The sequence below is a fragment of the Dermacentor albipictus genome, unplaced genomic scaffold, assembly GCF_038994185.2.
Source record: "Dermacentor albipictus isolate Rhodes 1998 colony unplaced genomic scaffold, USDA_Dalb.pri_finalv2 scaffold_12, whole genome shotgun sequence".
Taxonomy (NCBI): domain Eukaryota; kingdom Metazoa; phylum Arthropoda; class Arachnida; order Ixodida; family Ixodidae; genus Dermacentor; species Dermacentor albipictus.
In genome coordinates, this window is record NW_027225566.1 from 258,752 (window position 1) to 286,274 (window position 27,523).

Below are 27,523 nucleotides of genomic sequence, written 5' to 3' on the forward strand. Positions count from 1 at the left end.
GTGTGCTGTTTCCACGGGGTTATAAGTACTGGTGCACCAAGGTGCGGGAGATCCTGTGTCCTTAGTGCAGCGCGCATAGTTATTGCGCTCTGCATCCGACCGGCAGTGTACTATCACTGCAGAGGAAGATTACGAAAAGCATGGTCTGTGTGCCTTGCTGCAATGGTGAAACCTTCAATTGTTTGCCTGAAAGGGTCGCACGTTATGCTACCACATGACGGGCCAGAAGCGCAATATGACGACGCCTCACAGATTCTGGCTCATACTGAACAAGGTAGTACCGTAGCTAAGGCTAGGCAGCATTCACAACAGCTAATCTGCCCATTAACTACATGGCTGTAGTGAACGCTAAAATACTTGCAGGGATAACACCCTTTTGGAAGCGTGTTGTCCATGCTACACCCATATTGAAAGGGTGGTGTCTCTGTTACACCCCATATAGAAAGGGTGTTGTTAGCTTTACACCCATAGGCGAGGTGACGTCATATTAACACCCCTTCTCTTGTAGGGTGTTAATTTGCACCCTTTGCTTGAGGTGTAGCAATACACCCAAAAAGGGTGTCACCCATGGGACAAGTCATTTACACCCTTAAGGGTGTTAAAATTTTTAGAGTGTACATTGTAGGCATGTGTAAACTGTTGCACTCACTTTTCTCCTTAGGTGGGAGGTATAATAGGCTGCGTCCGAACCAAGAGAGCAGAATATAATAATAATAATAATAATAATAATAATAATCGCGTCGCACAACGAGAGCATCACGCTGTTGGGCTTTACCGGAGCCTACCGGGTGGTCTGGACAGCCTCGTCGGGAGAGCCAGGTGCGCCAGAGTTGCAACACTGCCTCATCGGATGAGCTATTCAAACATCGGCTCTTCCGAGTCTCGGTGCCCTCCAGTGTGCAGATCCCGTGTCTCTGAACACTGGCGGAAAACGTTGCGAGCCAATGTGAGGTAGTCGTGGCTCCGAAGTGCGGGCCAGCAGCACTCGTCTGTCTTTAGCTTTTTCCCTCGTCTCCCTCACTTCTCCTCGACGGCAACGCGTGTTCCTTGCCACTAGCCCAACCACGACGCATAGCAGCTGTCGCTGGCAAATCGTGCTGTACCATTCAAGCCAGATTTAGCCCTGGCCTCTACTAATGTTGAAACGTGTAGGGCTTTTTGTGTTTGGAACTACGTCTTTCTTCTATCGGGAACTCAAACGTGGAACATGCTGTGTCCACCCATATGGTGATTAATTTATGCAGTCTATAGATTGTCGCAGTCTTCCTGCAGACCAGCTTGTTCGGAGCCTGGTTCAGCGAAGGCAAGTAATGCACGTTTGGACAGGTTGAGGGCAGAGTGTCGACTAGCTTTATTCCACAGTAAAAGGAGGTTTGCCGAGTGGCTATGGTGCCCCAGTCGGGCAGCCACTTCACTTCCAATAAAGAGCAGGGGGCAATGACCCCCACGTGGAGGTCAGGCGAGGTAACTCGATTTCCCAGAAGCGCGGACGATGTATAGCGCTGTACGGTCGCTACAAGAGCTCCCTCCTTAGAATGCCGAAGGCTTAAGTATGAATGCAGGAAGGAATCAAGCGTTAATGTTCACGATAGGCTGGTCTCACGCAGTCGCACGTCACTGTCTCTTCTTTGTCGTGAAAGTCAATCTATCTTCAAGGTTTTCTCTGAACGCGAAATCACACGAAAGTGGCCTTAACCAAAGTGGAAAGTTGGGCGAGTTGGTATACATTCATAATGGGAACAGCGCGAACAAGACGACGATGGAGTGAAATGACACAGGATGAGCGCTGGCTCACAACTATGTTTACTGAAACACACATTAGGTATATAAGCTACAAAAGCGATTACATGAATGCACAACCGAATGCACAACCGGGCCACGTGTGCACAGGGCATCTATTACCGTATCGAGCTATCTAGGTACGTTAATTATTGCTGAGAAAGCGCGATCGAGGGCTGGCTAATGCACCATCTGCCCTTTCGCTGAATGTGGGCTGCTTCCACGACTAATCTGGTGGATGCATCAGTATGCTTAAACAAAAGGGTTGTCTTTTTGAGCGGAGGCTTACACTTACATTGCCGGCAATGTGCAGAGACATGCACATAATCATTCTTGTGCATGGACACTTCATGCTCCCTTAGTCTTACATTAATCCACCGGCCGGTTTGCCCTATGTACACTCTCCCACACTTGAGCGGGAAAGAGTATACCGCATTGGTAGTGCACCCTACATGCTTGTTAACATGTTTCACTTTGCACCTTACGTTAGGATTACGTTCTGCTCAACTTTCTCGCCTTTCGACCACCGGACAAATAGCGCTCAATTTTCCAGGAGCCCAAAAGACAACCTGCACCCCATAACGACCTGCAACGTTCGTCAGGCCATGAGATAGGCGATGTGCATAGGGTACAACTACAACGTTCTTCTTCCTGCTATTTCCTTCAGCCTCCTGCCTCCTCGGGTTCTTTAGCCATTTAATCAATTTCTCAGAGCTTCCCGTTAGTAAGCTATCCGGGTACCCAGCTTCCTCCAGCCTGACTACCTGACGTGCAAAGGCATCACTCATTGCATGCTCACATGTTTTTACCAGGACGGCGCGAAGTACGGAGATTCAAATGGCATGTTTTACTACTTTAGAATGGCCTGAGGTGAAGTTCAACAGGGGCTTGGCAGGACGGGTGAAGTATTCCAAACAGACATGGTCATCTAGAAAACGTAGTCTAAGGTCAAGGTATTGTAGTAGTTCATCCTGTTTTGGTTGCTCCGAGGTGAACTTCAAACCCTGACCAAGCTCACTAAAAATACACATTATTTCGTCCATCTTGTTGGTAGAGTCGTTTCTGTTAAATAAAACTAATAAAATCAACATATGTGTACTTCTTGATGGCTATCCCAGAAAGACGCCGGTATAATGCCACATCCCCCTACGCCAAAAAAAAATGCTACTCAGCACGGGAGCCACTATAGATCCCATACAGATACCAGCCATTTGTATGAAAAGCGAGTCATTCCGTCCAATCATTGTCGACCTCAGATAACATGAGAAAAGTTCAAGGAAGCTTTCAACAGTAACACCACATTTGTGGACAAATCGCATTTCATCATTCTGCTCCGTAATGCATGCCTTGACACTGCACATTAATTGGTTGTGAGGCAAAGAACAAAAAAAAAAGATCATCTACGTCCACACTAAAAGCGGCACACCTTCATGGATTACTTGACGAGAGGTATTCGACAGCGCTCTCAGAATTCGGGACAACCAGAGGATCGGCCAGTTTTAGCGAGGTAAGGTCGACTTGTAAAAACGTGGAAACTTCGCTTTGCCACGTGTTCCTTTCAGTTACGATGACCCGGCACGGTATCTCCGGTTTGTGGGTCTTCATAGAGAAGAATACCTTTAACTGTCCCTCTTTTGCTTTCTTAACAGGGTTGTGAAGGCCTTCTAGGCTTAAAGCATCAAGAAGTGCCACTGACTTTTCCTTCACTTTAGCTACAGTATCTTTCACTTCTTTAAAGCTCAGTTGACGCCTTCAGTTGTCGGTGGAGACGTTCGACCATGCCGTTGCTCGCTGTGGGTAAGCCGTGCTGTTTGAAGGCACGTGCCGAGCAGTATCGCCAGGGCGGAAAAAAAACGAGCTTTGGAATTGTCGGCCTCGGTCAGTAGTTATTCGCGAGGGACAAGCGTACCGCGACACCCACGTCGCAGCAAATGCTTCCGCCACCGTTTCGGCCGTGACGTTACAGATGGTGATGTCTTGTAGAGGCGCCGGCTCAGGGCACCTTGAGTACCAGTCGACACACGTGAGGAGGCACCTAAACCCTTGGCAGCGTGGAAAAGACCCCACCACCAAGTCTAAATGCACATGATCGAAACGGGTCTCTGGTGATCGAAACGGCTGCACCGCTGAATGCGTGTGCCGGGTGACTTACATGGCTTGACAGGCTTGGCAGCATCTTGCCCAGCTTTGAACATCTTTGTTGATCCTTGGCCAGACGAAGCGGCCTGTGATAAGCATCTGTGTCGCTCTGATGCCGGGAAAGCTTAGCCCGTGCAGTGAATCGAATATTGGCCGCCGAAACTGATGGGGCACGAACGGGCGAGGGGCTGCCTGCGATGTGTCGAACGTAACCAATGTTGTGTAGGGAAGCGGCTCCTCCGTATAAGCAGAGTCCTTCCATGTTTTTCTGGTCACGAAACTCCGCCGTCACGCTATGGGAGGGGTTCATATACTGCTCGAAGGTGCCGCGACGCGGCGTCACTGCGCCACAGAGGGCATCGTTCGCGTACCGAAATGCGTGCGCAGTGCGAGGCGAGCTGACTGATCGGGTGCGTTCTGTGCATGTGTTGTGCTATTTTTCGAGTGTTGGGCTGTTTGGTTGAAGTGATGGGGTGGGACAACGATGCCGAACACGTGTTGCGTGCCTGGGTGCCGTTCCGGCAACAAGGGCACGACCGAAAAGGTGTCGTTGTTCTGTTTACCTAATAACAAGGAGCAGCGCGAGAAATGGAAGCGGGCCATACCGCGGCAGGAAAGTGGCGGTTTTAATTTCGAATCGAAGTATACACGTGTGTGCGCGAAACACTTTGACGCCTCGGACATCGTCACTGCGTACAATTTCAACATCAACGGCGACGACGTGTCCCTGGAGCGTGAGAAGCCGACGCTGAAGACTAACGCCGTTCCAAGGATTTTTGAAGGCCTTCCAGCGTACCTGACGAAGCCCAAACCTCGGTCCCGCTCATCGACAGTTCGACCCTCACGCAAACGACCTCGTGAGTTGTCGGGTGCGGTTGAAGAGCGCCGATCATCGCCGACGCCGTGTTCAGACTGGACCGATGCTGCATCAGGGAATGACGGTATGTTAGTCCTGTTTACGTCCGCGCCATCAGGTGTGGTTTACTCTTTTGCTTTATGATTGCACCCATAAATTGCTGACTTTTTGCCGTCAGTTTGAAGGGCATCCGCAGAGCCTGCAAAATGTCAAACTACAGAACTTCGTTCTTCTTTTTTTTTACAGAATTGGCGCTCAGTGACCCGGTGGAAAACCACCACACGGACTCGGCTTCTCAAACAGACCGCGTGATTGGCTGTGCCAGCTGTGCTGAAGTGCAGACGTTGAGGCGCCAGCTTCGAGCCGCGAAACAGCAGCTTCAACAATGCCAAGGAAAACTTGCCAAATTCCGATTGCAGTCTGCCAAGTACAAACGGCAACAGCAGAACCTTCAAAGCCTTCAAACTTCTTGCATTGTGAATGGTGGACCATTTATGACCAGACGCCTCTGTGCTATCTGTATTTCGCTCCGCTTATTTTACATGATAAATAAATGTTCGTGCTTGTATTTTGTTTTTGCACCAACACGTTTTATTTCTTTTCTTATTCAAATTATAAAGTTTTTTTTCATTTTTCGACCATGATAAGAATATCAGGACCGGTGATTGCAACATTTTAACATATTGTAAATAGTTGCGAATTAAGAACCAAAATACCTAGTCTCGTCGTTTCTGCGTCGAAACCACGAGCAGCTTGAATAAGTGCTGGGCTTACTGACGCTTCTAAACGACTGCTTGCTAAGGCAATTGCCTAATTACAGCTAGTTTCAACTGTGCAGGTCCTAACACTTCAGGTTCGCCTTAATCCGTTGTTAAAAGCCGCACCGAAGACATTTAGTAGCGAAGTTCGTCTTGCATTAATTCTACCTAAATCTGGTTCAGAAATGGCATCGCTTTGCAAGAAATCTTAAGCACATGGAGCAGCTCAGTTCCCTTTTCTTTGTCATTAAGTATTCTACGGTAGCAGCCCTTTGCGAGAGCAATTTCATTCTTTTGATCTCGTTATAAGATACTGCCCACAGAGTCCTTCTCTGCCACAGTTTAACAGAAACTGAACAGCTGTTCTCGGCGAACAATCTGGCGCTATGCACAACGGAGAATTGGCGTTTACTCATCTGGTGATAAGTGGGCCCACTGGCGTTTTGTTGCGAATGCGCGGTGTTTAATTTAAGGCAAATATTAAAAAGCGGAGCCCACCGAAGCGTTGAGGCGAATGGCGATGACGAAGAAATCCGGACCGAGACCGCCCGGCCGTGTACAGCGGACGCACTTCGATGGGGTCGAAATGCAAAACACCCGTTTATTTAAGCTTAGGTGCATTTTAAAGGATCGCAGGTGGTCAAAACTAATCCCGAGTCCCCCACTACGGCGTGCCTCATAATCGTATCGCGGTTCTGGCTCTTAAAATTCCAGATCTTTCTTTTTTTTTCGGTCTAAGACCACCGCAAGCTCCATGTTATGAGCGGCTTTTTTTCGTCCCGTGCGCTCATATCATCGCAGAAGACACGCTCAGGCAGTAATTTAATTATATTCAATGTTAAAAATAGTTACGTGAAACTAAAGCGATCGTTGAGGAAGTTGAGAAAGCTAGAATACCGAGGCTCTACCGAGGCCGCCCCACACACAACCACAGCGGTAGCGGCGTTCGCATGCCCTCTCATGCACGGTTGCGCCTCTAGCGGCGGGCGCTGGCGCTATTGGCGGCGAGGAGTTACGGAGTCGCCCTCTATCGGAAGCGCCTCGCTGGCGTAGTATGAGGGATCACGTGGCACGCTCCTCATAGGTTTTGCTGTCAGCGGTCACTGAAAACACCACGCGCGAGCTCTCCCGGACATTTTTGTAAGTACTTTCGAAACGAGAGAAGTTTCTTAGTGTCTAATTAATAATCTTGGGCAAACTGAAAGCACACAATCGTGTACAGACGCTATCTCTTTACCGAATACGTACACTGAACGCCACTGCGCGCGGTTGCCGCGATGGAGTCTCCCGAACCGGCTTCTTGCGTGAAAGGTAGGTAAACGCCGAGAGCAAACTATGTGAAATATGTTCTTATAGTGTTTGTATAACTAAATGGAGCGTAATATAACGAAGCCTCAATGCAGCGATCGCGCAGATTCGCAGCGACCCACTGCGTGTCTGCATGATTGTCCGCGCACTGTTTCGCTTTCTCCGCGCGCGCGTTTTCGCATCGTGCCATGAGCTTTAGGCCGCAGAATATGAGCATTTGACAGTATACGGGCAACCATTGTTGCGTGGGTGCTATCAGAGCTGTTCAAAAATAATTTCATTGTAGAGACTTCGACGCCTACGGGGACTGTGATGTGCCGTAGCGACGATGCAATCTTTTTTTTCTTCTAAATTCTTTGACCTTTTAATACTATTTCTCGAGTTGCGTCGCACTGTATGTTTATCGGCGTTCTCAGCGTGCAATTTCCCGCTGCTCCTTTTTTTGTAATCCAGTGCATTAATTCATAACACAAACATGACCATATGGCATGCTTTCTTTAAATGTGCTTCTTACCGCTGCCTTTCCACTCCACTGAACTTGGCAGTATCTATAGTATCGACAAGTTCATAGACCAAACCGTCATGACATTAGTCGGGCAGCGGACTCAGGCGAGCGTCTCAGTGCGCGTTTTGAGAACATCGCAGAACGGGCGCCGTAGCAGAAATCTTCCTCGCGTCTGTGCTTGCTGCATACCCGAGTTGTAGCCGATGACTGCCGGTTTTATGTTTCGCGAGCCAAGCTTCACACAGCTTCTTGTCCTGCGGCTACGTGTGAATAAGGCCGACACCGGCCTCCGTTACGTGCGTCCGGCCCTGCGGCACCGAGCAGTAGCCTACCATGTTGCGCGCCTTCAAAGGCAGCCACTACCTATTGTAGTGCTTTCAGGCGTTGTAAAGGAGACACTCGAAGCGGGAAAATTTCGCCACTAAATGAAAACCGCAGCGTACGAGGGAATTTAAACTCCTTTTCAGCTCGCTTCGGCGCGCCCGAAGCAGCCGACGCGGCCGCTATGTCCACGTGATCCCTCCTAGCACGTCACGCCGACGGTGGCGCCAGCTTTTCCAGTGGTGGAGCTCGAGGCCAATATGAAACTGAGGCGGCAGTTTCGTGACCAGAAAAAACATGGAAGGGCTCTGGTATAAGCTAGAGCGACGAGCCTTTCTCTCGCAATCGGCGCAGCTCAGTATCGTTTTGCTTGGCGGAGGCTAGAGCTTCGAAATCCACAGGGCCAGCTGGCACAGCACCGATCTACGACAGTGCATCAGCTGCCTGATTTTCGGTCCCGCAGATATGGCGGATGTCAGTAGAAAAATCGGAGATAATGGAAAGTTGCTGAAGCTCACGTTCTTAGTACGAGGAACTTTTCTTGAAAACGGAGGTTATCGGCTTGTGGTCGGTAAGAGTGTAAAAGCTATAGCCTTCAAGAAAAAAAAAACGGAAAACGGAAATGCTTGACAGCGAAATTGATGGCCAACGTCTCCCTCCCGAAGGTGCTGTAAGCAAGCATCTGTGGGTTTGAGGCGCATTGAGAACAGGCCCAGCGACCTCCAGTCTGTGCCACCGTGCTCCTGCAGCACAATACCCACTGCTATGGTCGACACGTCTACCATAAGGCAAGTTGGCGCGTCGGGCAACGGACGAATCAGCAACACTGCAATTGCCAACCGCGTTTAGGCTTTCTGGAAGGGATGTTCGTTCTCTGAGGACCAATGAAAGGTAGGCGGTTTTTTGGAATCACAACGCAGCAGCTCGATAAGCGGCTTAACAAGTTGCGTGCAGAATGGCATGACGCACCTGTGAAAATTTATGAGCCCCAGAAACCCGCACAACTTTCGGAAGGAGGTTGGAGAGGGGAAGTCCTCGATTGCGCGCATCAGTGATTCCAGTGGGTTGATGCCTTGGGGTGAAATTTCATCGCCGAGAACATTCAGGGCTTCAACTCCTGAAATGCATTTCTGGGGCTTTAGAACCGCGCTGTGTTTATCTATTCGCTCAAATAAAAGGCTGAGGTGCTCTTTTTGCTCTACGTCTGTGCGAATCGCAAAAAGAATGTCGTCAAGGTAGACGAAAATGAACGGGAGTCCGCGCGTAACCTCGTCCATGAACCTTTGAAAAGTTCGCGGCGTATCCTTCAAACCGTAAAGCATAAGGACAAACGCAAAGAGGCCAAACAATGGAGTAGTGATTGCTGTCTTCGGAATGTCGCTGGGTTCGACAGGAATTTGGTTGTATGTGCTCATCAAATCGATCTCGTTATATATTTCTGTTCCTGCGAGATGAGCGCCGAAGTCATGTATGTGGGGAAGGGAATATTGATCCGGAGTAGTGACGGCATTCAAAGATTGATAATCACCACGAGGCCGCCAGTAGCCACTGTCCTGCTTTGGAACCAGATGGAGAGGAGAAGACCTGGAGAGGAGAAGAATTGCTGGAGAAAGGACGAATAACGCCGAACTGAAGCATGTGTTCGAACTCACGGCGGGTGACTTCCAACCTCTGTCCAGCGAGCCTCCGTGGCCACGCGGCGATAGGTGGGCCGATGGTGATGATATGATGCGTCACCTTGTGTTTTACGGGCAGCGCATCGTCTCGGTGCTTCTTGAGTTGTGGATACTTCGCAAGTATATTCTCGTACGTTGAGACCAGCCGAAACGTACGGATGCCAGATGAGGTGAGGTTGGATTGCCGGCCAAGTACAGCTAGGGATCTGACGTTATCCTTTGGGCGCCGATCGCGAATACTCACGTCTTCCTTGAAATATCTGAGCAAGTCCACTCCCAGTATTGCAAAGCTGATGTCGGCGATCCCAGACACCAACCTGTGCGAGCGCCGGAGTCCGATGTCTATCGGTATTGACCGAAGTCTATACGACGCGATGGCAGTGTTGTTCACCGCGTGGAGCGTGGGTGTGGACTTGCCGCGTTGGCGATGCACGGCAGTGGCGGGAACGATAAACAGCTCAGCTCCGGTATGGACAAGGAGGCAGGTGCCAGTGATGCGTTCGACTATGATGAATAGGCGGCTTGCGCGAGGGTGTATGTCGCATGCCGCCGTTAGTGACTGGCCGCTGCGTTTCCCGTCCATGACCAGGGCTGGGTGTAGCGACTTGCTTGTTCGCGAAAGCGACGGTGGCACCAGCACAACTAGCGCACCGAGTTCCTCTGTGCGCTGCGAGACTGTGATGGCGAATGACTGCGTCGAAGCTGATCGCCAATGTTGCCACTCGTCCTCAGCTTCTCCAGTGCATTCGCAAGGCGGTCGGCTGTTTTGTCCTGGCGCAAGAGTCGGTCTCCTGACTGTGAGGCTTTCGCAGGGGCGATAGGGAGCTGTGACGCAGACGAACAGTCGCTTCCCGCGATCACCATGCATGCTGACTGTGGGAAGTGCTGCAAGCACAACGCGCTCAAAATTGGAAGGTGGCTCTCGTTTGCGGAGTGGTCACCCAGGAGCTGACGCAACCAGTGCAGGAGTTGTGACGGTCGTTGGTCGCCGAGTTCCTCGGAGAGGAGCTGTTGGAGCTTACTCTGTTGCGATGGCTCGAGGCACTGCAGGGCCGTGTGTTTCAGGTCGTCGTATGCTGTGGCCGAAGGCGTACCCGCTAGCAAGTCGTCTATGGTATCGGCGATGTCAGTTTCCGCATAAGCCTCCGTCTCACTCGCAGTCTCCGCCACAGTTTCCGCATAACCCGTGGCACGTAGCCACGGTTACGTCAGTCAGAGGATTTCGTAGGACGGCATGCACTCTGTGATCGAATTTCTAAGGAGTACTCCTGACTGCCTGCACTCGACGTGAGAACCTATACTGACTGCGCTCGATTACGTGCCAAGTGAAAAGACGCCATGCACAAACATATGGGCTGCTGCAGTCACACGCAGCGGTAGCTCCCGGTGACTATTTTCTTCAGCTGCGGTAATCTATTTGGGGGCGGGGCCTTTCTCCTGTGACTCACTTTATTTCGCCTACATCATTTAGTGTTGCTTCCTGTAGCAATGGCTACGGGAACGGCCACACAGCCATAAGAGTAAAGTCTCGCATTATTCTAGTGTAGGACGCATATGTGCCGCGAAATTTCAGCAAGTGGACCAAGAACTGCGAAGATACTTCATATCCCCGCTGCGAAATTCCCTCGACAAGTCCTTCATTTCATACCTGTAAGAAATTCCAGCAAGAATGGGCAGGCGAGCAGCCTATACCTGTAATTTCTAATCGATTGAAACGGGACTGAGAAGTCGCATCATCAACCGTATGACAATCACGTCCTCTTCTGGCTTTGCTAAGGAACGAGACTTACTAGAGAGAGAATTATAATAGCTGCAAAGCTACTAACCAATCAGATAAGTATATGCGTTGACTCACGGATGATGACGGCTCTAAACCACCGCTACAATTTTTACACGATGAAGGCGTCCACGTTTTCTTTTAAATACTCGTGTATGACACTGGCCAATCTCTTCGAGTTGACAAAAAGAAAGAATAATAATCTCGAAGGCACTCAAAATTTTTGTCATCGCACCTTTTGTGAGCGTTTATTTTTATAAGAGCATTCTTCACTGCAGATAGCATTCATAATGTCCTAGTCAGGCTTCGATAACGCACAGAGAAAGGCGGTCCCCTTTAATTATAACGAGTGTTCACTTATCTCTTCTCTGTTTCCCTTTGTTTTAATTTTGCCTATCATCGCACACAGGAGCTTTATATTAGTTCGCTTCTAACTCCCTTGAATGTTTTATACAGGAAACCTCGCTCCATCCTTTTCCTTAGTTATTTTCCGCACCACCTCGTTCGATCGTATCCTGCTGAATGCGTTCACATAGTAAGCTGATGACTTATTGTTGTTGTTGTGGTTGTTGTTGTTGGTGGTTTGTTGTTGTTTTGCGTTGTCTCGTTTTTATATTAGCTTCACTCCTTCGCTCTATTTATCTTGGCGCGCAACGAGAGGGAGTCGCGAGTCAATGTATTCCTGTTGACATTTTGACTCCAGACTCACAGCAAAACAGGAAGGTCCGGAACGGGTCGTGTCTCCGTTGCGTCTTATTTTTGGAAGGACCCGAACGCCCGCGCAAGTGGACGCTTTAAGCCACATACTTCCGCTTCGTCGTAAATCTTTCGGCCGGTCACTAAAACGCTGAAAAAAAAAAAGAATGGAGCGTGGGAAGTGGGGGGGGGGGTGCAAAACATACGCTGTATGAAAGGCTGGAATTCACGTTTGTGTTCATCTGCTTGTTTCTTTTTTACGCGACGCCGCGCGAACGACTTTCCTGGAAGCGAGGCTATAAATTATTTTTATCCTCTTTCGACGATGCGAGGACGTTTTCTGCAGCCTCATTGTCTCACGATCGCGAATTACTGTAGGTACGTTTGTGGTAAGTCTACATGGCCAGAAATTCCTTCTCGTCGGTATGAGAGTGTCTCAAGCTTGTTCTACCCTTGAGACGAGCGTGCGAAGATATGGTAAGCTGGATGCTTCTTTATTTCTTGCTTTCTTTTGTGGTTATTGTCCGCTAGCCACGATAGCGGTTCCAATTTGCAGGCTTCTCAAAGCAAGCGCAGTAGACCTTCGTTACAGCTAAATCACTTTATTCGATATATCGCTCAATTAGATATTCCGCGAAGTCCGAACTTTAGTGCTGACTCCGATGTGCTAGACCGCTAGTCCACACGAGACAAGCTGCAGCGTACACGACGACCCTTTGCTCTCTTTTTTTCATGCATTAACGTGCACATGCAGAGAGCGCTGCGAAGGCCACGGGGCCACGTGACGGCTGGTGCCCGGAACTCTGGCTGCATCACGCGACCATAACCGACCTCCGAGGTAGCTGCTGTCAGGCTCCATCGGCACCTCGCTGATTTTCATGCAGGGTCTTCGAAGGTAGGAGAGCGCGTCGCGCGTTATTATGGCTCTTTTAAGAGATGTCTGCTTTTACGAGATACCACTAATAACGAACTGAATTTCCTGTCATAATGTTTCGTTGTACGAAGAGTTTACTGTAGTACATGCGACGGACGGGACGCCACTATAAGTGTGGGCGCGCACAGAGAGGCACGGGCGTCGGGCAGTGATTCTCATGCACTGCGGCCGCATTTCGTCGCTCTTTTTTTCCTGTTTTGTTCTCCATTTATTGCATCCTTCTACCGAGATGCACTGCTGAAGTAAGGAACGGCATCCAACTTTCACAGTGTCTGTGGCAAGTACCACGGTCATGCTTATTACCGTGTTACCATATTTTCTTAGCACAAATTGAGTCCCCATAAATGAAAAAAAAAGCTTAATTGTCCCCGCGTCGGACCCCGGAGTTTCGTTCCGCGTCCGTCGCGTGTGAGTTTTTCGGAGCTTTTCTGACTGTCGTCGCCTCAGGTATCGTTGTCGCTGTGCCATTGACGCAGTCCTTGTCGACGACACTATGTCCTGCTGTTGTGGGTGCCACTTTAGGGCTTTCTCTTGAGTGGCCTTCGGCATGCTTCTATTTTTTTTCTGCTTGCAAGGAGGACCAGAAGAGATTCGCTGTATCTCGTTGTTCTTCGATGTGTGCTTTCAGGCGGCACAGTTACTTCAATGGGTTGTTTCTGGCATAATTTGATTCGTCCGGTTCGCTTCTTTCTTTTTTTCTCTATTGATTCACATGTAGCATATGAAGTAGGGTAAAAGAAGCCGTGAAAAGCGGGCTTTGGAAACTCTGACGCCCTACATCACATGACATCAAGGCATGGCAGAAAACAAATGTACGCAAAAAAATAATCATTCTTAAAATTAGAAAATGAAGACGCGCCATGTAACCTCAAACAAGGTAAACACCGCAGACACACGTACCTTTGAGCGATTAAGCCTATAAGGTACACTGTGCACATTCATCAACCAAGAACAGTTACAACAACAACATACGGTTACAAATGTGACTGACGCTTTGCCACTCCAAAATAATGAATTGAGAGGTAAACATACTGAGTAACCTACCTTGCCATACTGTAAGTCCACTGATGTTACGCATTCGACGTGACGCTACGTGATACGTGCTCTTGGAAGCCCGCACTCTGGACCGGCTCCATCTCTCCGATGAAACGACGTTTAACTGCGCGTGGAACCCTTGAGCATTATCGTCTTCAGAGAAGCTAGGCTCTTTTATAAATATCCACGTTTGGGCTCTACAGCGCAAACGTGGATATGTGGCGTTCGGATACGTTGATCTGGCAAATGTTAGCGATTCTTTCTTCCACTTTCGCCTGTCGGGAGCCTCGTGCTCCTGGAATGTGTGAAGTTGCGTTCGCCGCTACAAAGTACAGCGAAGACTGAAATTTTTGTCTGTTGCGGCCATCCGTTTGTGCATAGTCACTTTCATTCCGCGGTGCAAGTAGTACGTCATCGCGGACGCGTGACGCGTCTGAATTTTTGACACAGGATCGCTCTACCCCCCCTCTTCCCTTGTCTCATCCCCTGCTTTGTTTCCCAGGTTGTTTGTTACGTACAAGAGCAGTACGCGAGCGGGTATTTGCTACCTCCCCCAGCGCCCCCCACAGACACACTTTTCCTCTCCGCGACCGCGAAGCATCGTTCACGCCTCGAGTGCGTTCCTCGCACTGTCTCCGCGTGTGCCTTCCCCCGCTCTCTCCCTCGTGTGGCCGCAAGTGACACGAAACACGCGCGCGTCAGCCCCGGCCGTGCGACTACCGCTCCGCCGCGGCTATGGAACGAACAGTAGTGCAGACCGCGACCGCGTCGCGAGACCTTCCGGGAACGTTAGTTGGTGGCGCTACGATCCGACGCGTGAACTGACGCAGCCTATTCAAATACATGTAAAACACAAAACGTTTTTATGAGATAACTCCTCGACCGATTTTGATGAAATTTGTTGCATTTGAAAGAGAAACTTAAATTCTAGTGACTGTTGGGTGCGGAATTTCGATTTAGGGCTTGAAGTTTTCAAAATTGATTTTCAAATATTTGACCGTTTGAAAAAAATAGAAGCACGAAGTTTAGAAAGTCATAGCTCTGCATCAAGAACTGATATCGCGGTTCTGTAAACGGCATCCATTAGATCATTCAAAGCGGACAAATTCAATATGTCATTTTACATCTTACGTGAATTTGTTACGTTGGTTACAACGGTTTTGCAAAAGTTGTATTTCCCTATGATTAAAGTTTTTATATTAATGTGTAACATATCAATTTTGTCCGCTTTAGATGTACTATTAGATGCTATTCACAGAATTGTATTATCATTTTTAGTGGCTGAGTTACAGAGTTGTAAACATGATAGTTTCGTTTTTCGAAAATTTTCGATTTTTGCCAATTTTTAATAAAAAATTGACAACCTAACTCTAAAATTCGAAACGAACAGTCACTAGATTTTAACTTTGTCTTTTAAATGCAACAAACCTTGTCAAATTTAGTGCAGTAGTTGCCGAGAAAAACAAATTCTCCTTTTACATGTATTTAGATAGGAGCACTGGAGCTAAAGCTTCCTCTTTAGGCTCGGTCCGTCTCACTGGCCCCGTGCAGCGTCGAAGTGGGCACGGCACGGACGTCACGTAATCACGAAGAACGAGTTGAATAATATTTTTGGACGTAAGAATGCTCCGCGCTAATCTCAGAGCACGCATGTCTTGGCCATTCGTAATGGACAACGATAATATACGTTATCCTGTGAGGTGCAATGGAAGTACGACCGCCAGCGTCGGCCAATCGCAATGCTTTCGCACAGGGCCTTCGGGCAAATCGACCCATGTCTCGAGCGTAGTATAGGAAAAAAACTGTGGTCGTAGAGTCGCACAGTCCCATTTCAAAATAAGGCATCCGCTATGATAGACGTGGTAGCAGGGGGGGGGGGGGGACACCCGTTTCTCCTTAGGTTTTCCAGCATCCACCCGAGGCAGCAAACCTCGTCTACCTCAAGTACGGCAGACAATATTTCAGTCTAAATGTTGCCGCAGCTGCTACGAATCGAATCCACGGCATCACAATTGGCAGCTGAGCATCGCAGCCACTGCGGGACCTCCGAAATTTCGCTCACTGAAATTCAACCGTCCTTTTCAGAGCACTTTTTGTTGTTCAGAAAGAAACGCCTTTCCAGCCGAGTAAATCACATCCCGCGTCGCCGCCTCGCCCTTTCGAAAAACACTTGTTGCAGTATAAAGCTGCTCTGCGATTAGCCAGCCAGCGCTCCGATAACTTTGCGCGGTCTTCTTTCTAGTGGAAATGCGCGATAAATCCCCTGTCATGAATGATTAAGGCGATTGATGCTGCAAGTCCAATTAACCATCTCTTTTTTTTTTATGAAACTGAGGAAAAAGCTACGAGGCTTTCTGGCTCGTAAGTGGGTTATTTTATTGGCCTGCGGCCTTCGCTAATTATGGACCTAACATTTTGACTGGCTCTTAATTCACCATGGTTTCTAACTTAGCAGCGTTTATTTGTGAACGCGGTGCTTGCATTGCGAGCAGAGCGGCGCAGGGCTCGTGCAAGGCGGCCTTGCGGTGGTCTCGCAGGCGACTCTTTGTTGGGCTTCGGTTGCCGCACTGACCGTTTCACGACTGTGGCAATCCCTCTCCTCCGAGGCTATCGCACCCCGAGCCCCGCCAGCCGCGGAAGAGTTCACAGAGGGCTGGACCGGTGGCTCCTGTTTGGGCGAACGAAATCGCGGCGCGCTCCGATCGGCGTCGGCACGATGAAGTCCTTCTGCTGGAGACCACAGTTTGCGAGGAAAAAGGTCGGTACGTTGGGCACGTTGAATGAGAGATGGCACGTGTGTGCTAATATCGTGATTTGCGACAACGCCTCTCGATGTGCTGCAATGCGAAAAGAAAGAAAGCGGTGGGATAGCGATGAGAAGTGATTGGGGTCGTGATATTTGCGTGCTTCGCATCTGGATCGTCTTTGCAAGTACTTATGGTCGCAGTTGGCCTGGTAAGTTACCAGTGTATACTGGTGCATGGCAGTCGAATCCACAAAGTATTTCGGTCGTCAGAACTAAGTACGATTGGCGGGCGCCAGATCTTATAACCGCATCAGCTTCCCAACTGCTTTGTGAATACGGGCCCTGTGCCAATCATATCGAAGAAAAGCTTTGTCAACTTAGCACTAGGGCTTATATTGTCACGTGGTGGTGACGTAGAAGAACACAGTAGCAATACTGTGAACGACAAAACTAACTTTTATTGGGCGAACCTGTGCTCACAAGACAGGCTACACTTATAGCACAACGATAGCGGTGAACACGGTCGGCGATCGTCGAAAATCTGATCAGCGGGTCCAGCGCGTCGGCTTTTATATAGCAGTCATCGAATGTTCCAGACTAATCGTTTGGACCCGCATGCCTTCCACAAAGTTCTACACCATTCGCGTCACGCGATGAAATCAGATAACACAAGGTTCGGCGACAACAGACAGCCGGGTAGAAGCATCGATAACTTTCCAGAAACTTCGGATACATGCAGGCGCGTCCCGCGCTGTGCGATAAGATTTGTTAGGCGGTGAAACGTGTCGCCCGATAACGACAAGTACACGTGTCAATATCCTAAAAGAGAAAAGAAGGAAATAAAATAACCGCTGCTCGGCTAGAATTGTTCTTAAGCCAATCAAAATTATGTACATACTATTAAGCAAGGTGGATGGAAAGTGGCAAGGAGCACTTACCAACGAAAATCTTTGTAAGTTTGGTTCTTTACGTTGTTCAATTATTCGCGCGCTAAGTTGTGAAGTTTATTGCATTTGCTATCGCTCAATTGCTCGAATACTTTGTTACGCCTTTATTTGTACAACTGTCCGTGACACCATTCATTAGTATGTTCAGTGATGCTATTATTTAACCCACTCATGTTAAACTATGAGGTTCAGCCGCGGTGGCTCAATGGCTATGGCGTACGTTACACTTAACTAATGCTGTGAGTCTAATGCTAATTCTGTGTCATGATCTAAAGTAAACGTTTGGAAGGTCAGCAAAGTGATAAAGTTGTAGCACGAAGCTCTGGAGTTGCAAGGCTCATGTGATTAAGCAGCAAAACATGGCGAGCACCACAGCGGTACTTATTGGATGGACACTTTTCGGAAGGGCAATGCAATGGCAAAACGCGTCTGTTGTAATGACGGTAGGTCTGCGCACCTGGAAGTCTGTCGTTAATCGCTTCAAATAGGGAGGCAGCCGCTTGCAGAGGCTCCCTTTTACATTTATTCCGATATGATTTAAAAAATTATCATTGTTTAGAGTAGACGCTTGATATAATTCGCAATAAATTACGCTTTAAAACTTACTCTAAAACTAGGACGCAATTGTGAGAGGGCGAAGAGCGCTTGATCATGGCAAGCATGTTCATGCTCATGGGCAAGCTTGCTCATGTGCGAGCATGCGCACTTGCGAAGTATTTCGCAGCAAACAAGCTCCCCGGTAGCCTCGCGTGGCGCACAAGCACGTAACCGACATAAAGGCGGATTGCCCAATGACGTAAGCAATAGAGCGATCACTATTTGCTTGCGTCATCATGGCTCGTCGTGTCAGCTCACATTCGTGAGAAATATTTGCCTGACGCGAAGGTGCACTAATGCCTATACGGTTATTAAAAAAATTACTTCACGGATCCCACGTAATGTGAGAGTACATGTTAACGTGAAGTATTTGCCCCCGCAACACATGGGAATAAATGTTTATTAAACGCTTATTACGTAAATACAAAGTAATGTGGGGTCTGCGTAAGATATGGATCAAGGGTTGATGTCCTCAACACACGTTTGTGACAACACTCGAAATATCGCACGCTTGCTGCATTTAAATATTCTTTATTAACGTGTTGACCTGCTTACGCTACGACTTCGGCATGTTTTTGTTGAGATACTTTGAATGGCGATGTCATGCTGGATTCAGAAGGGTGACTAGTGGCCTACAGAGTGAAGTAGAAAACGTAGCTGTGGGTATTCAGTTCGTGAAGTTCCCTTGCGAATGCGTGATCAATGTCACCGCATTGCAGTTGATATTGTCGCTTCAAGCATCCCACCAATGTCCACCACATATTTTTCCGTTATCATGGCTAAACAAGCGCGGGATCTCTTAATCCAGGGTGATCACTTTTAAGTTTTGAGGATTTTTTTTTTAAATCGCCTGTAGCAGATAGCATAAGTCTTGTCCTTTAGCTGGATTATTCGAAGAGGTGGACATTACTAGCTACACAAATCTGAACACATGTTCAACTAATTAACAGAAATTCACTAATGAATTGCTTAATTAATTACTTTATGGCGCATATTGAAATTTACGAATTGTAGCCGGTATGCTTGCAAGCAGTATCCATTTGAAATGTATTTCCAGGATGACACCAGTTTCGGCGTAATATTTTCCAATGTCTGGAACGAAATACATGGGCGTGCCAGTTACTTTGTGTGCTTCAACGTATAAGAGATTATCTTGCTAAAAAAGTGGCTGGGACAATAGTGCATTTTCACGGCAAGATTGAAGGCGCTTATCTCCAAACTTCTGTCATTCTGGAAATTCATTCCACGTGGATACGCCTTGCAAGTTCACCGGCTACAACTTATACATGGCGATTTGTGCTGTAAGGAGATTATTTCAAAAGTTAATTAGTGAATTTTTGTTCATTAGTTGAATATGTTTTTCTATTTCTCGTGCAGGTAGTGTCCGGCAATCTGAATAATCCAGCTCAAGAACTAGGATTATGTTATCTACAACATGCATCATGTAGAAATTCCACGGAAATTAAAAATGAAGAGCCGGTATAGTGAAGTATCAAATGCCTCCGTCGTGCTCTTTCGCGACGAACGGCCCAAAGCAGACGTCATATTAAAGGCAGAGAGAAACATCTTTATTGCAACACCAAGTCCGGTGCTCCTACTGGTCCCGGACAGGTTTGGTTTACCTAGGGTTTCCTTGTAGAGAAGCTGGAGATATCGCAGGGGAGTGAACGAGCCCTTGAGTGTGGTCTGTATATATGTGGAGCGGTGATACTTCTGAGAATAGTTGTGAAGGATGCCTGGGGAATTAGGCAACCTAATAATGAATTCTGTTCGAAGCATGGTGGTTATGGCACGTTTCCGGCTCTGAAGTTGCTTCCGGCCCACGTTATTTGCACAAGCATTACCTTCGAGATCTGTTCTCCAAGGAAGCAGTCGCCGGACGCTACATTTTGTCAACACTTATAATAGTATGTGTTCGTCGTCAGGTTAGACTCCACAGTGTTCTCGCGGTACTGGATTGGCTAGCCCTTCTAATGTGCAGGGAGAAGTGAGTGAGATCATTCTAGAGAACACCTCCTGAAGCGATACCAGCTAAATACAGCGGACCATTGCGCGAATGGATTTGTAACCGCAGTATTAGATGGCAAGGAATTAAGAGGTGATAAAAAATAACACGGAAGTGCTTGATTCTCGAATAATGTGGATCAGTGACCGCCGCCTGTTAGCCATATATCTTTTAGGCGAAGCACTGAGGTCCTTAGTGGCGAGCCAATTTGTCGTCCCTTCCGTTAGAGTCGCATAAAGTTGAACATCAAAAGTATACTTCGATCCTTCTCCTCTAGCGTCATATATTTTTTCTTGCTTTTAAGGGATTTATTTTTCACTCTTTCCACTTCGCGCAATGAAACACAGCAGCGTTGAACCAATAGCGGCGTGTTCTCCGACGGTATCGCAGTGCATTTACTCGCGCGTCTTTATCTCATCGCAGGTTCTGTTCTCAGGCGAGGACCTCCAGTCGAACGCCGAGATGAGCAGCCAGGCCAAGATCCGCAGAAAGAAGCAGACGCTCGAGAAGATCAGCATGCCCAACTACAGCCAGAAGTACGCACTGCCACAGCAGCACACTCGCGAAAAAAGAAAGAGGCATCCGCAGCGTTGGCCGCACCGCCAGCTTCGTTTAAGTACTAAACGCGAGCTCTCACAGTCACTTTAATTATAGGACCAGCAACGTCGATGTTTGTTCGGCTCTGGTGAAATTAGAACCACGCTAAAGGGCGGGATGAAATATATATATATATATATATATATATATATATATATATATATATATATATATATATATATATATATATATATATATATATATATATATATATATATATATACATAGGTAACGAATGTCTCGACACACATATTCTGTATACTCAAGAAGTGTCCGAGCAGTAAGAAGGTGTCACTGAGGCATGGCAACGAAACATACTATATGGCAGTAAATGCGCCTATAGCAATGACAACGCCTTCTTTGTGGGCGAAAATCTGCGTGAAAATGTCGAACGACTACGCATCGTGCACGTCAACGTAGCGTTAGAAACTGGGCCTGAGGTGGTTACTCTGACAAAAATGCAATTAATCGACTTTCGTATATCTGTACTTGAATTGTTCGAGTGCTGTTAAATATACTGCTTGTCTCTGCGACGGCTGTGTCAGGTTATCAAAAGATCTCCGAGACAGAACAACAAGTTTTACGGACCAGGCTTGGAAGCAGCGCTGGAGATCGTGACCCGTATTCACGAAGAGCTCTTGCACTAGAATTTTTCGTGCGAATTCGTCACTTCGCATGAACGATTATAGCGTAAGCTTCGTATGTTGGAACATTTCAACACAGGCTGATCATTCTTTAGGTTTCAGGCAATTTTTAAAGATAGCCTGTTGCGGATGACATAATTCTAGTCCATGAGCTGGATTATTCAGAGAGGTGAACATTACTTGTACAAGAAAGCGAGGCGCATGTTCAACTAATTAACAAAAATCCACTACAAACGTTTAAATAAATTGCCTTACGGCGCATCTTGCCATTTACCAATTGTATCCGGTGAGCTTTCAAAGCGTTGATAAAGCATCGTTGACAGCGTTGCTAGGGCGGACGCTCATGTACCTCTTACGAAACGCAGGGACCCGAAGACCTTCCGCACCAGTATGCACATGGAAGTAGTCGAAGACGACGGTGAAGGTCAGCGAGCTTTGTTTTTTACTTTATTTTTTGCTTCTGCGTGAGCCTGATTAATTTGCTACACACTCCTACTTTTCACTCGTGATATAGCATTTACTTTGTATATTCACTTACATTTTTTCCCACTAGAAAGCTATTCATGGCCTCTCCCACACAGTGGATCTGCGCCGTTTTCGGAGGCTATCATCACCATCATTAAATCAGTGTTTTTATTATTATTTATTTCTTTTTACTTGCAGTGAAATGATTGAGCGCAAATTCACATACCCTGGGGGCAATACATGAATTAGCATGCATGCCTTTTTGCCGCGCGATTGTTCGACTTTCGAGGGCTGGCGCAAGGAAACCTATAAATAAATAAATTTAGTTAGTTAGTTAGTTAGTTAGTTAGTTAGTTAGTTAGTTAGTTAGTTAGTTAGTTAGTTAGTTAGTTAGTTAGTTAGTTAGTTAGTTAGTTAGTTAGTTGTGGGAACCTCTATGGTGATTTCGGTGGTGTGCCTACATTAGTTCTTTTACTTGGAGCTAAGCACGGATAACAGCAAGCTTTGGTCCCTCTTGTCGATTCATTTATTGTAACAACTCGGGCTCTGTACCCCGGCGGGGCAGATGCTTGGCAGTGCGGACACTTCCGTAGCAGTTGGCGTGCTGCGGCTTGACGCAAGTGACATTGGTCAGGTCCAGTCAAAGTATTGGGTTTCAAACTGTGCACTGCTGTGCCGGCGTGCAGGTGGTGGAGTTGCAAGCGTTGCCAGAGTGGAATGAGGAAGAGAGAATCTGCCACTTCACCCTTATATTAGCACCCGTGGCCCACCTTTCTCCAACTCGTCATCGTCCGTTGTAAAGAGTATATACACGCGTGGCGACAGTTCCCGCAGGCTTTGGCAACCTCTCCCTTTCTCCAAGAGGACTCTTGCTGAAAAGGGCCGAAGCACAAGTCCTAAAATAATATACGATGCGCAAAGAAACACACGGACACATGGAGCTACCTATGTGCTATTTCGGTTTTCATTCTGCCTTTCGGCGCTGTTCTTTACAGCGCAGCTCTTAAAGAGGTCCAACCACACGCAGTTAATCGTGTGCGCCTGGCTACGCATCACACGTCCGTGAGACCGTGCGCGCCTGTCCTGCGCGTCTAGAGAGGGGAGACGCACAGGAATCGCGCGCGTCAAGGAGGTTTTGATCTTGGCCGTCATTTTTGAGCGTACGTGACGGAAGTGGCAGCTTGTGCACCAACGTCATGTGGGCCGCATGTACACTTCCGGCGGTTCGGAAACGTTGTTGAAGTTTCAGAATTGTACGGAGACGCTGGGAGTAGCTGCTGGTTTCGTGCCATTAGCGCACAGAGACTATGGAAGCGATCAACAACGAAGCGCTGATTGCCTGCGTTGAGGATCGACCTGCGCTTTGGTGCCAGGCAAAACACAAGCGTCACAAGAACAAGCACATGACGAGCTGCTCGTGGATCGCCATGCCCAACGCTGCCTAACAGGTGAGTGCTCGGAATTTTATACGGGCGTCATACCGCAGCAGTTTCAATCGCGAGCGAGCCCGATCTGGATCGGATTTTTTTATCACGATTGCCTATACGGCGCAATTTGCGTAGAACCGATCGTGATCGAGAAATTTGATCGCACTCGATCGCGATCGAAAGCCTGTGTGGAACCACTGCCTCTCTCATTAGCCGACTCGCAGATGTCGAAAACGCGTTTCATCATCTTTCGTCATCTGCGCAGATGACGTTATCACAGCCCTGCACAAGTGATGGGAGTCCTTGGGGAATAAATTTCGGCGCCATTGGAAGACGCTTCAGAAAGAAAAGAGCCGCACCATGCCAGACGTCGTTCAGGACGATGTCATTTGGCTGTTTTTAGACCAGATGATGTTCCTGCGGTACACAAAGGAGTGTAGACCGTAAGTGATTTTAAAGTTTCCATCTTAGCCGGCGTGTTGAAAATGAAGCACGGGATTCTAGTGCTTTCCCTTTACCGACGTCGACCGGTGATGCCGTATGTTTCTATTATAGCTGGCAAAGCGCCGCATTTATGGGGATCGACTCAAAACTGTGCTTACACAAGTAAATCGACGCGCAGTATGCATTATATTCAGCTCTGTCTAATTGGCAATAAAAGATTTGTGCGGCATCGCTGCTCCGATTATTGCATATTCAGTTAAGTGTGATCCGGTAAGGGGACATATAAGCAGTACAAGGATAGCTCTGTACATTTATTTATTTAGGTGCCTTTGGCTTTGCGGTGGGGAGCAGAGAAAGCAGAAATACATGTACAAAGTAACAAGTAAAATAGCACATAAAAACCTAACAATAAAGCATACGACCAAAGTACAGAGCATATCACATACAAACTAGCAGGATGAATAAAAAGGACTTGCATGATGCACACACAAAAACAAAACACAAAAGATGCAGGTAGTTTCCTTTGATTCTGTGTACTGATCCTAGAAGGCAGCATGAAAGTCAATGGGCAGTATTTAACCGAGTATTGAATGTTGCTATATTCACATGTGTCTTGGGCACTGCAATAGAAAGCTTTAATTTTGCATTTTGTTGCTTGCCAGCAGTGTGCAAATCTATGCTTCATCACAGACCCTCAAATTTTACCTAGCTTGCTCAAGGATTCATTCAGTGCCCTCATGCTGTAGGAATAAATGCACCATAGTACCAACGACATTATCAGCTGTGTAATTGATAATGCTTGTTTTTGTGTCTGCTCATCAGTGTCCTTACCTAATTATCTGCCTGCGGTTATTCTGCACATGCCAAGTGCTGTGGTTGCTGGTTTAAGCGAAGCTTTAGCGATGTTTGTGGAAAACTCTGTTCATACTAAGCGAAATTTCTATGGAAAAACTAGATGATCAAGTTAGACACATTTTCACTGTGCATAAAATGAATACTGGAATTTGTATGCGAAAACCATGATCTAGTTACAGTATTATATCTGGTATTTGCACTATGTTCGGTACTGGTCACTCGTGCAAGACAGTAGCCAGTAGTCAGCTGGGATGACAATGGTTCAAAAATAATTTAATTATAGGGTTCTGCGTGCCAAAGCCACTTTCTTATTATGAGGCACGCCATAGTGGACGGCTCCGGAAATTTAGACCACCTGGGGTTCTTTAACACTCACCTAAATCTAAGTACACGGGTTTTTTTCGCATTTCGCCCCCATCGAAATGCGGCCGCCGTGGCCGGGATTCGATCCCGCGACCTCGTGCACAGCAGCCCAACGCCATAGCCACTGAGGAACCACGCGGGTGACAATGGTTCAACGACTACATTAATATCAGTATGAGGCATTCAGTAAGAGCCATTTGGCAAGACATCAGCAGCAGCGGTGGGAGAGTCCAAAGAAGAGGCAAAGAAAGCTTATCTTTAAGAAACCTTCTAGAAGGATTTGAGCGCTAAAATGAGCTTCACTGGGCCAAAACGCCCTTTAAAAGGCAGATGGCAAGATGACAAACATGATTATATATAACTTCCTAAATACAAACAGCAAATACACTGACTGCTACGTACACAGCTTCACACTGTATTTAGACATATATTCAATCAAGAAAAACAGTTTAGATTGATATGAAGTTTAAAAACAAATGAAAGAAAAACAAAGTTACAAGCCAAGAGTATTTCAAGTAGAAAAACTAGAACAGGAGAGAGCCTTATGCTAAAGCAAGGCCTAACAATACTACTACTCTATGTTTAGAAAGTGCAAGCGTAGATCTTTCAACATGAAATTTATTCAGAGGTATTACTGATTAAATGTAGTGGAATGCTTGCTCCTAATTATTTAAAAACTTAAACATTCCAAATATCATGCACTGTTTTAAGTAGAAGTTATCACTAGGCTTTAGGCATGCAGATCTCACAATTGTTTAAATGCATCACGAGCAAAAACAGAAAAAGATACAAAAGCTACACTTAAGCGCATGCAGAAACTGTTCATTCTGGTTGTGTAGATAAGCCACTTTTGTCCCTACAAAACTGACTCAGAGCTTCGGCGGTCTCTAAGGAAATCACACAATAAAACAAATGTGGACGGATTTGAGCCTTCATATATTTTTTTGCATTCAGACTGGCACATTATTTATACATTGACAATATGTGCAAACCTTATTACGCTCACATGCAGGACGTCCGCCAACCTTCCACCAGTGCCCCCATAGAGTGAGGAGGGAAGTGCTGGTGGCATCTTAACGGAAAATGTGCCAGTTTTCCAATCTAACAACACTTGAAGTGCCATCACCGTCAAGTGAAGAGCCACAAGCGCCAGCATCGACTCTGTCTTCGGCGTCGCATGAGTCTGTGGAGTCTCAGGACATTTTGGAATCTCTTGAATCACCGGTGCTTCAAGAAGTGCTGGTTCCTGAGGCTTCCGAGGCACACCACAGCAGGCCACAGTCACAAGCATCTCTGGCTTGAGCAGGCAGTCATAGGCTGGACACGTTAGGAAGCATTGCTTCTGAAGTGACGTCAAGAGGGAAGAAAAGGAAAAAGGTGAAAGTCAGTTAATATTGGCAGAATTAGGCAATATTTCAAGTGCAATCAAAAGAAGCAAACCACAGGATGACCTCAAACTTTTGCTGTCTCTCTGCTCAAACACATGAGGGAGGTCAGTGAGGATAAGCCTCTCGGTATGAAAATTAAAGTGATGCAAGTAGTAAAGTAATTCAAAAATAGTTTTTTAATCTATGCCTTTTGTATAATAAAGCCAAGAGACAATAAAACAAAGGAAATAATTGGGAATTTAATTACTTTATATTGAAATGGAGAAATAAGGAGGAAAGTGAATTTGGATGAAAAGATAACTTCTCGTTGGTGAGAGACGAACCCAGCACCTTTGAATTATGCTTGCATTGCTTTACCAGTAGAGTTGCAGCAATGGTTATCCCACTGCAAACTTTCTTGAGCATGCATGTGCATGTACTAGATCTCGTTCTGGTAGTGTTAGCCAGTGCTACTTGTGCAACAACACTCCCAGAGCCAAATCTAGTACACGTAAACATTCTAGAAAATTGATGGTGAAATGGCGTCAACTATAGGTCAACTTGTTTTGGGTTTCACTCCCACCAGTGGCAAGTTATATTTTGTACACTTTGATTTCCCTTCTCCTTGTGACCTCGACATTAGAAATAAAATTATACTTATTTTCCTATATGCTTTACTACGTTTCCTTGTCTGTTGGTGTCATATCAAAGCCCCTCAGTTATTTTTTTGTTCATATTAAATTGTGTTGCATTTGTATTTTTGTGCATAATTATTTAAGAATTTCATAAAGTTGATAGGCCCATAAAGTTGGGCCTGGTTCGTTGGCCATTGCTGCTGTAGATATGTGTGAACATGTTTGAGCAATACACCAATGAGAGAGAAACAAGCAATGACTTGCAACTAAAGGTTTCTTGCTACAAGAACGGTGTTCATCGCTTTCATCTGTCCTTACTCATTGGACCTGTCTTGCAGCAATGAACCTTTTTGAGTTAACCGCCTGTGGATGTAGAGTTTGTGCATGCATCTATGGGTGTCTGTACATGCCTGTAAATGAAAAGAAATGTAATGGACCTTCTACCAATCCCCATCGGAAATTTCGGTTATATGCTGCAAGTTGTAAAGCACTGTCTCGGGGCGTTATAGCACCGCAAGCTTTTTCAAATTGGTTTATTATTAAAAGACATAGCAAAAAGTGAAAAGTCTTACCACCACCTAGCCAGGAGGGGAGGTTCTCTGCCAACATAGACAACCACAAGGCCGCATTTATTGTTCTTTTTTTAT

General features: G+C 46.9%; 1 protein-coding gene across 8 annotated transcripts in view; it reads left to right on the plus strand.

Moving 5' to 3' along the window:
• The window catches only part of LOC139051497 (vinexin-like), a 647,850-nt gene that overhangs the window by 121,986 nt on the left and 498,341 nt on the right, over window positions 1-27,523 (plus strand). For 2 of the 8 annotated variants that reach the window (XM_070528469.1, XM_070528470.1), the window contains exons 1-3: window positions 16,425-16,542; window positions 20,503-20,615; window positions 21,686-21,744. In XM_070528469.1, coding sequence (XP_070384570.1) covers window positions 16,501-16,542; window positions 20,503-20,615; window positions 21,686-21,744 — 214 coding nt within the window. In that variant the 5' untranslated portion in view covers window positions 16,425-16,500. Of the gene's footprint in view, window positions 1-16,422; window positions 16,543-16,706; window positions 16,740-20,502; window positions 20,616-21,685; window positions 21,745-27,523 lie in introns of those variants that run through there. The other 6 variants (XM_070528475.1, XM_070528476.1, XM_070528474.1 and 3 more) reach the window with 5 other exon arrangements.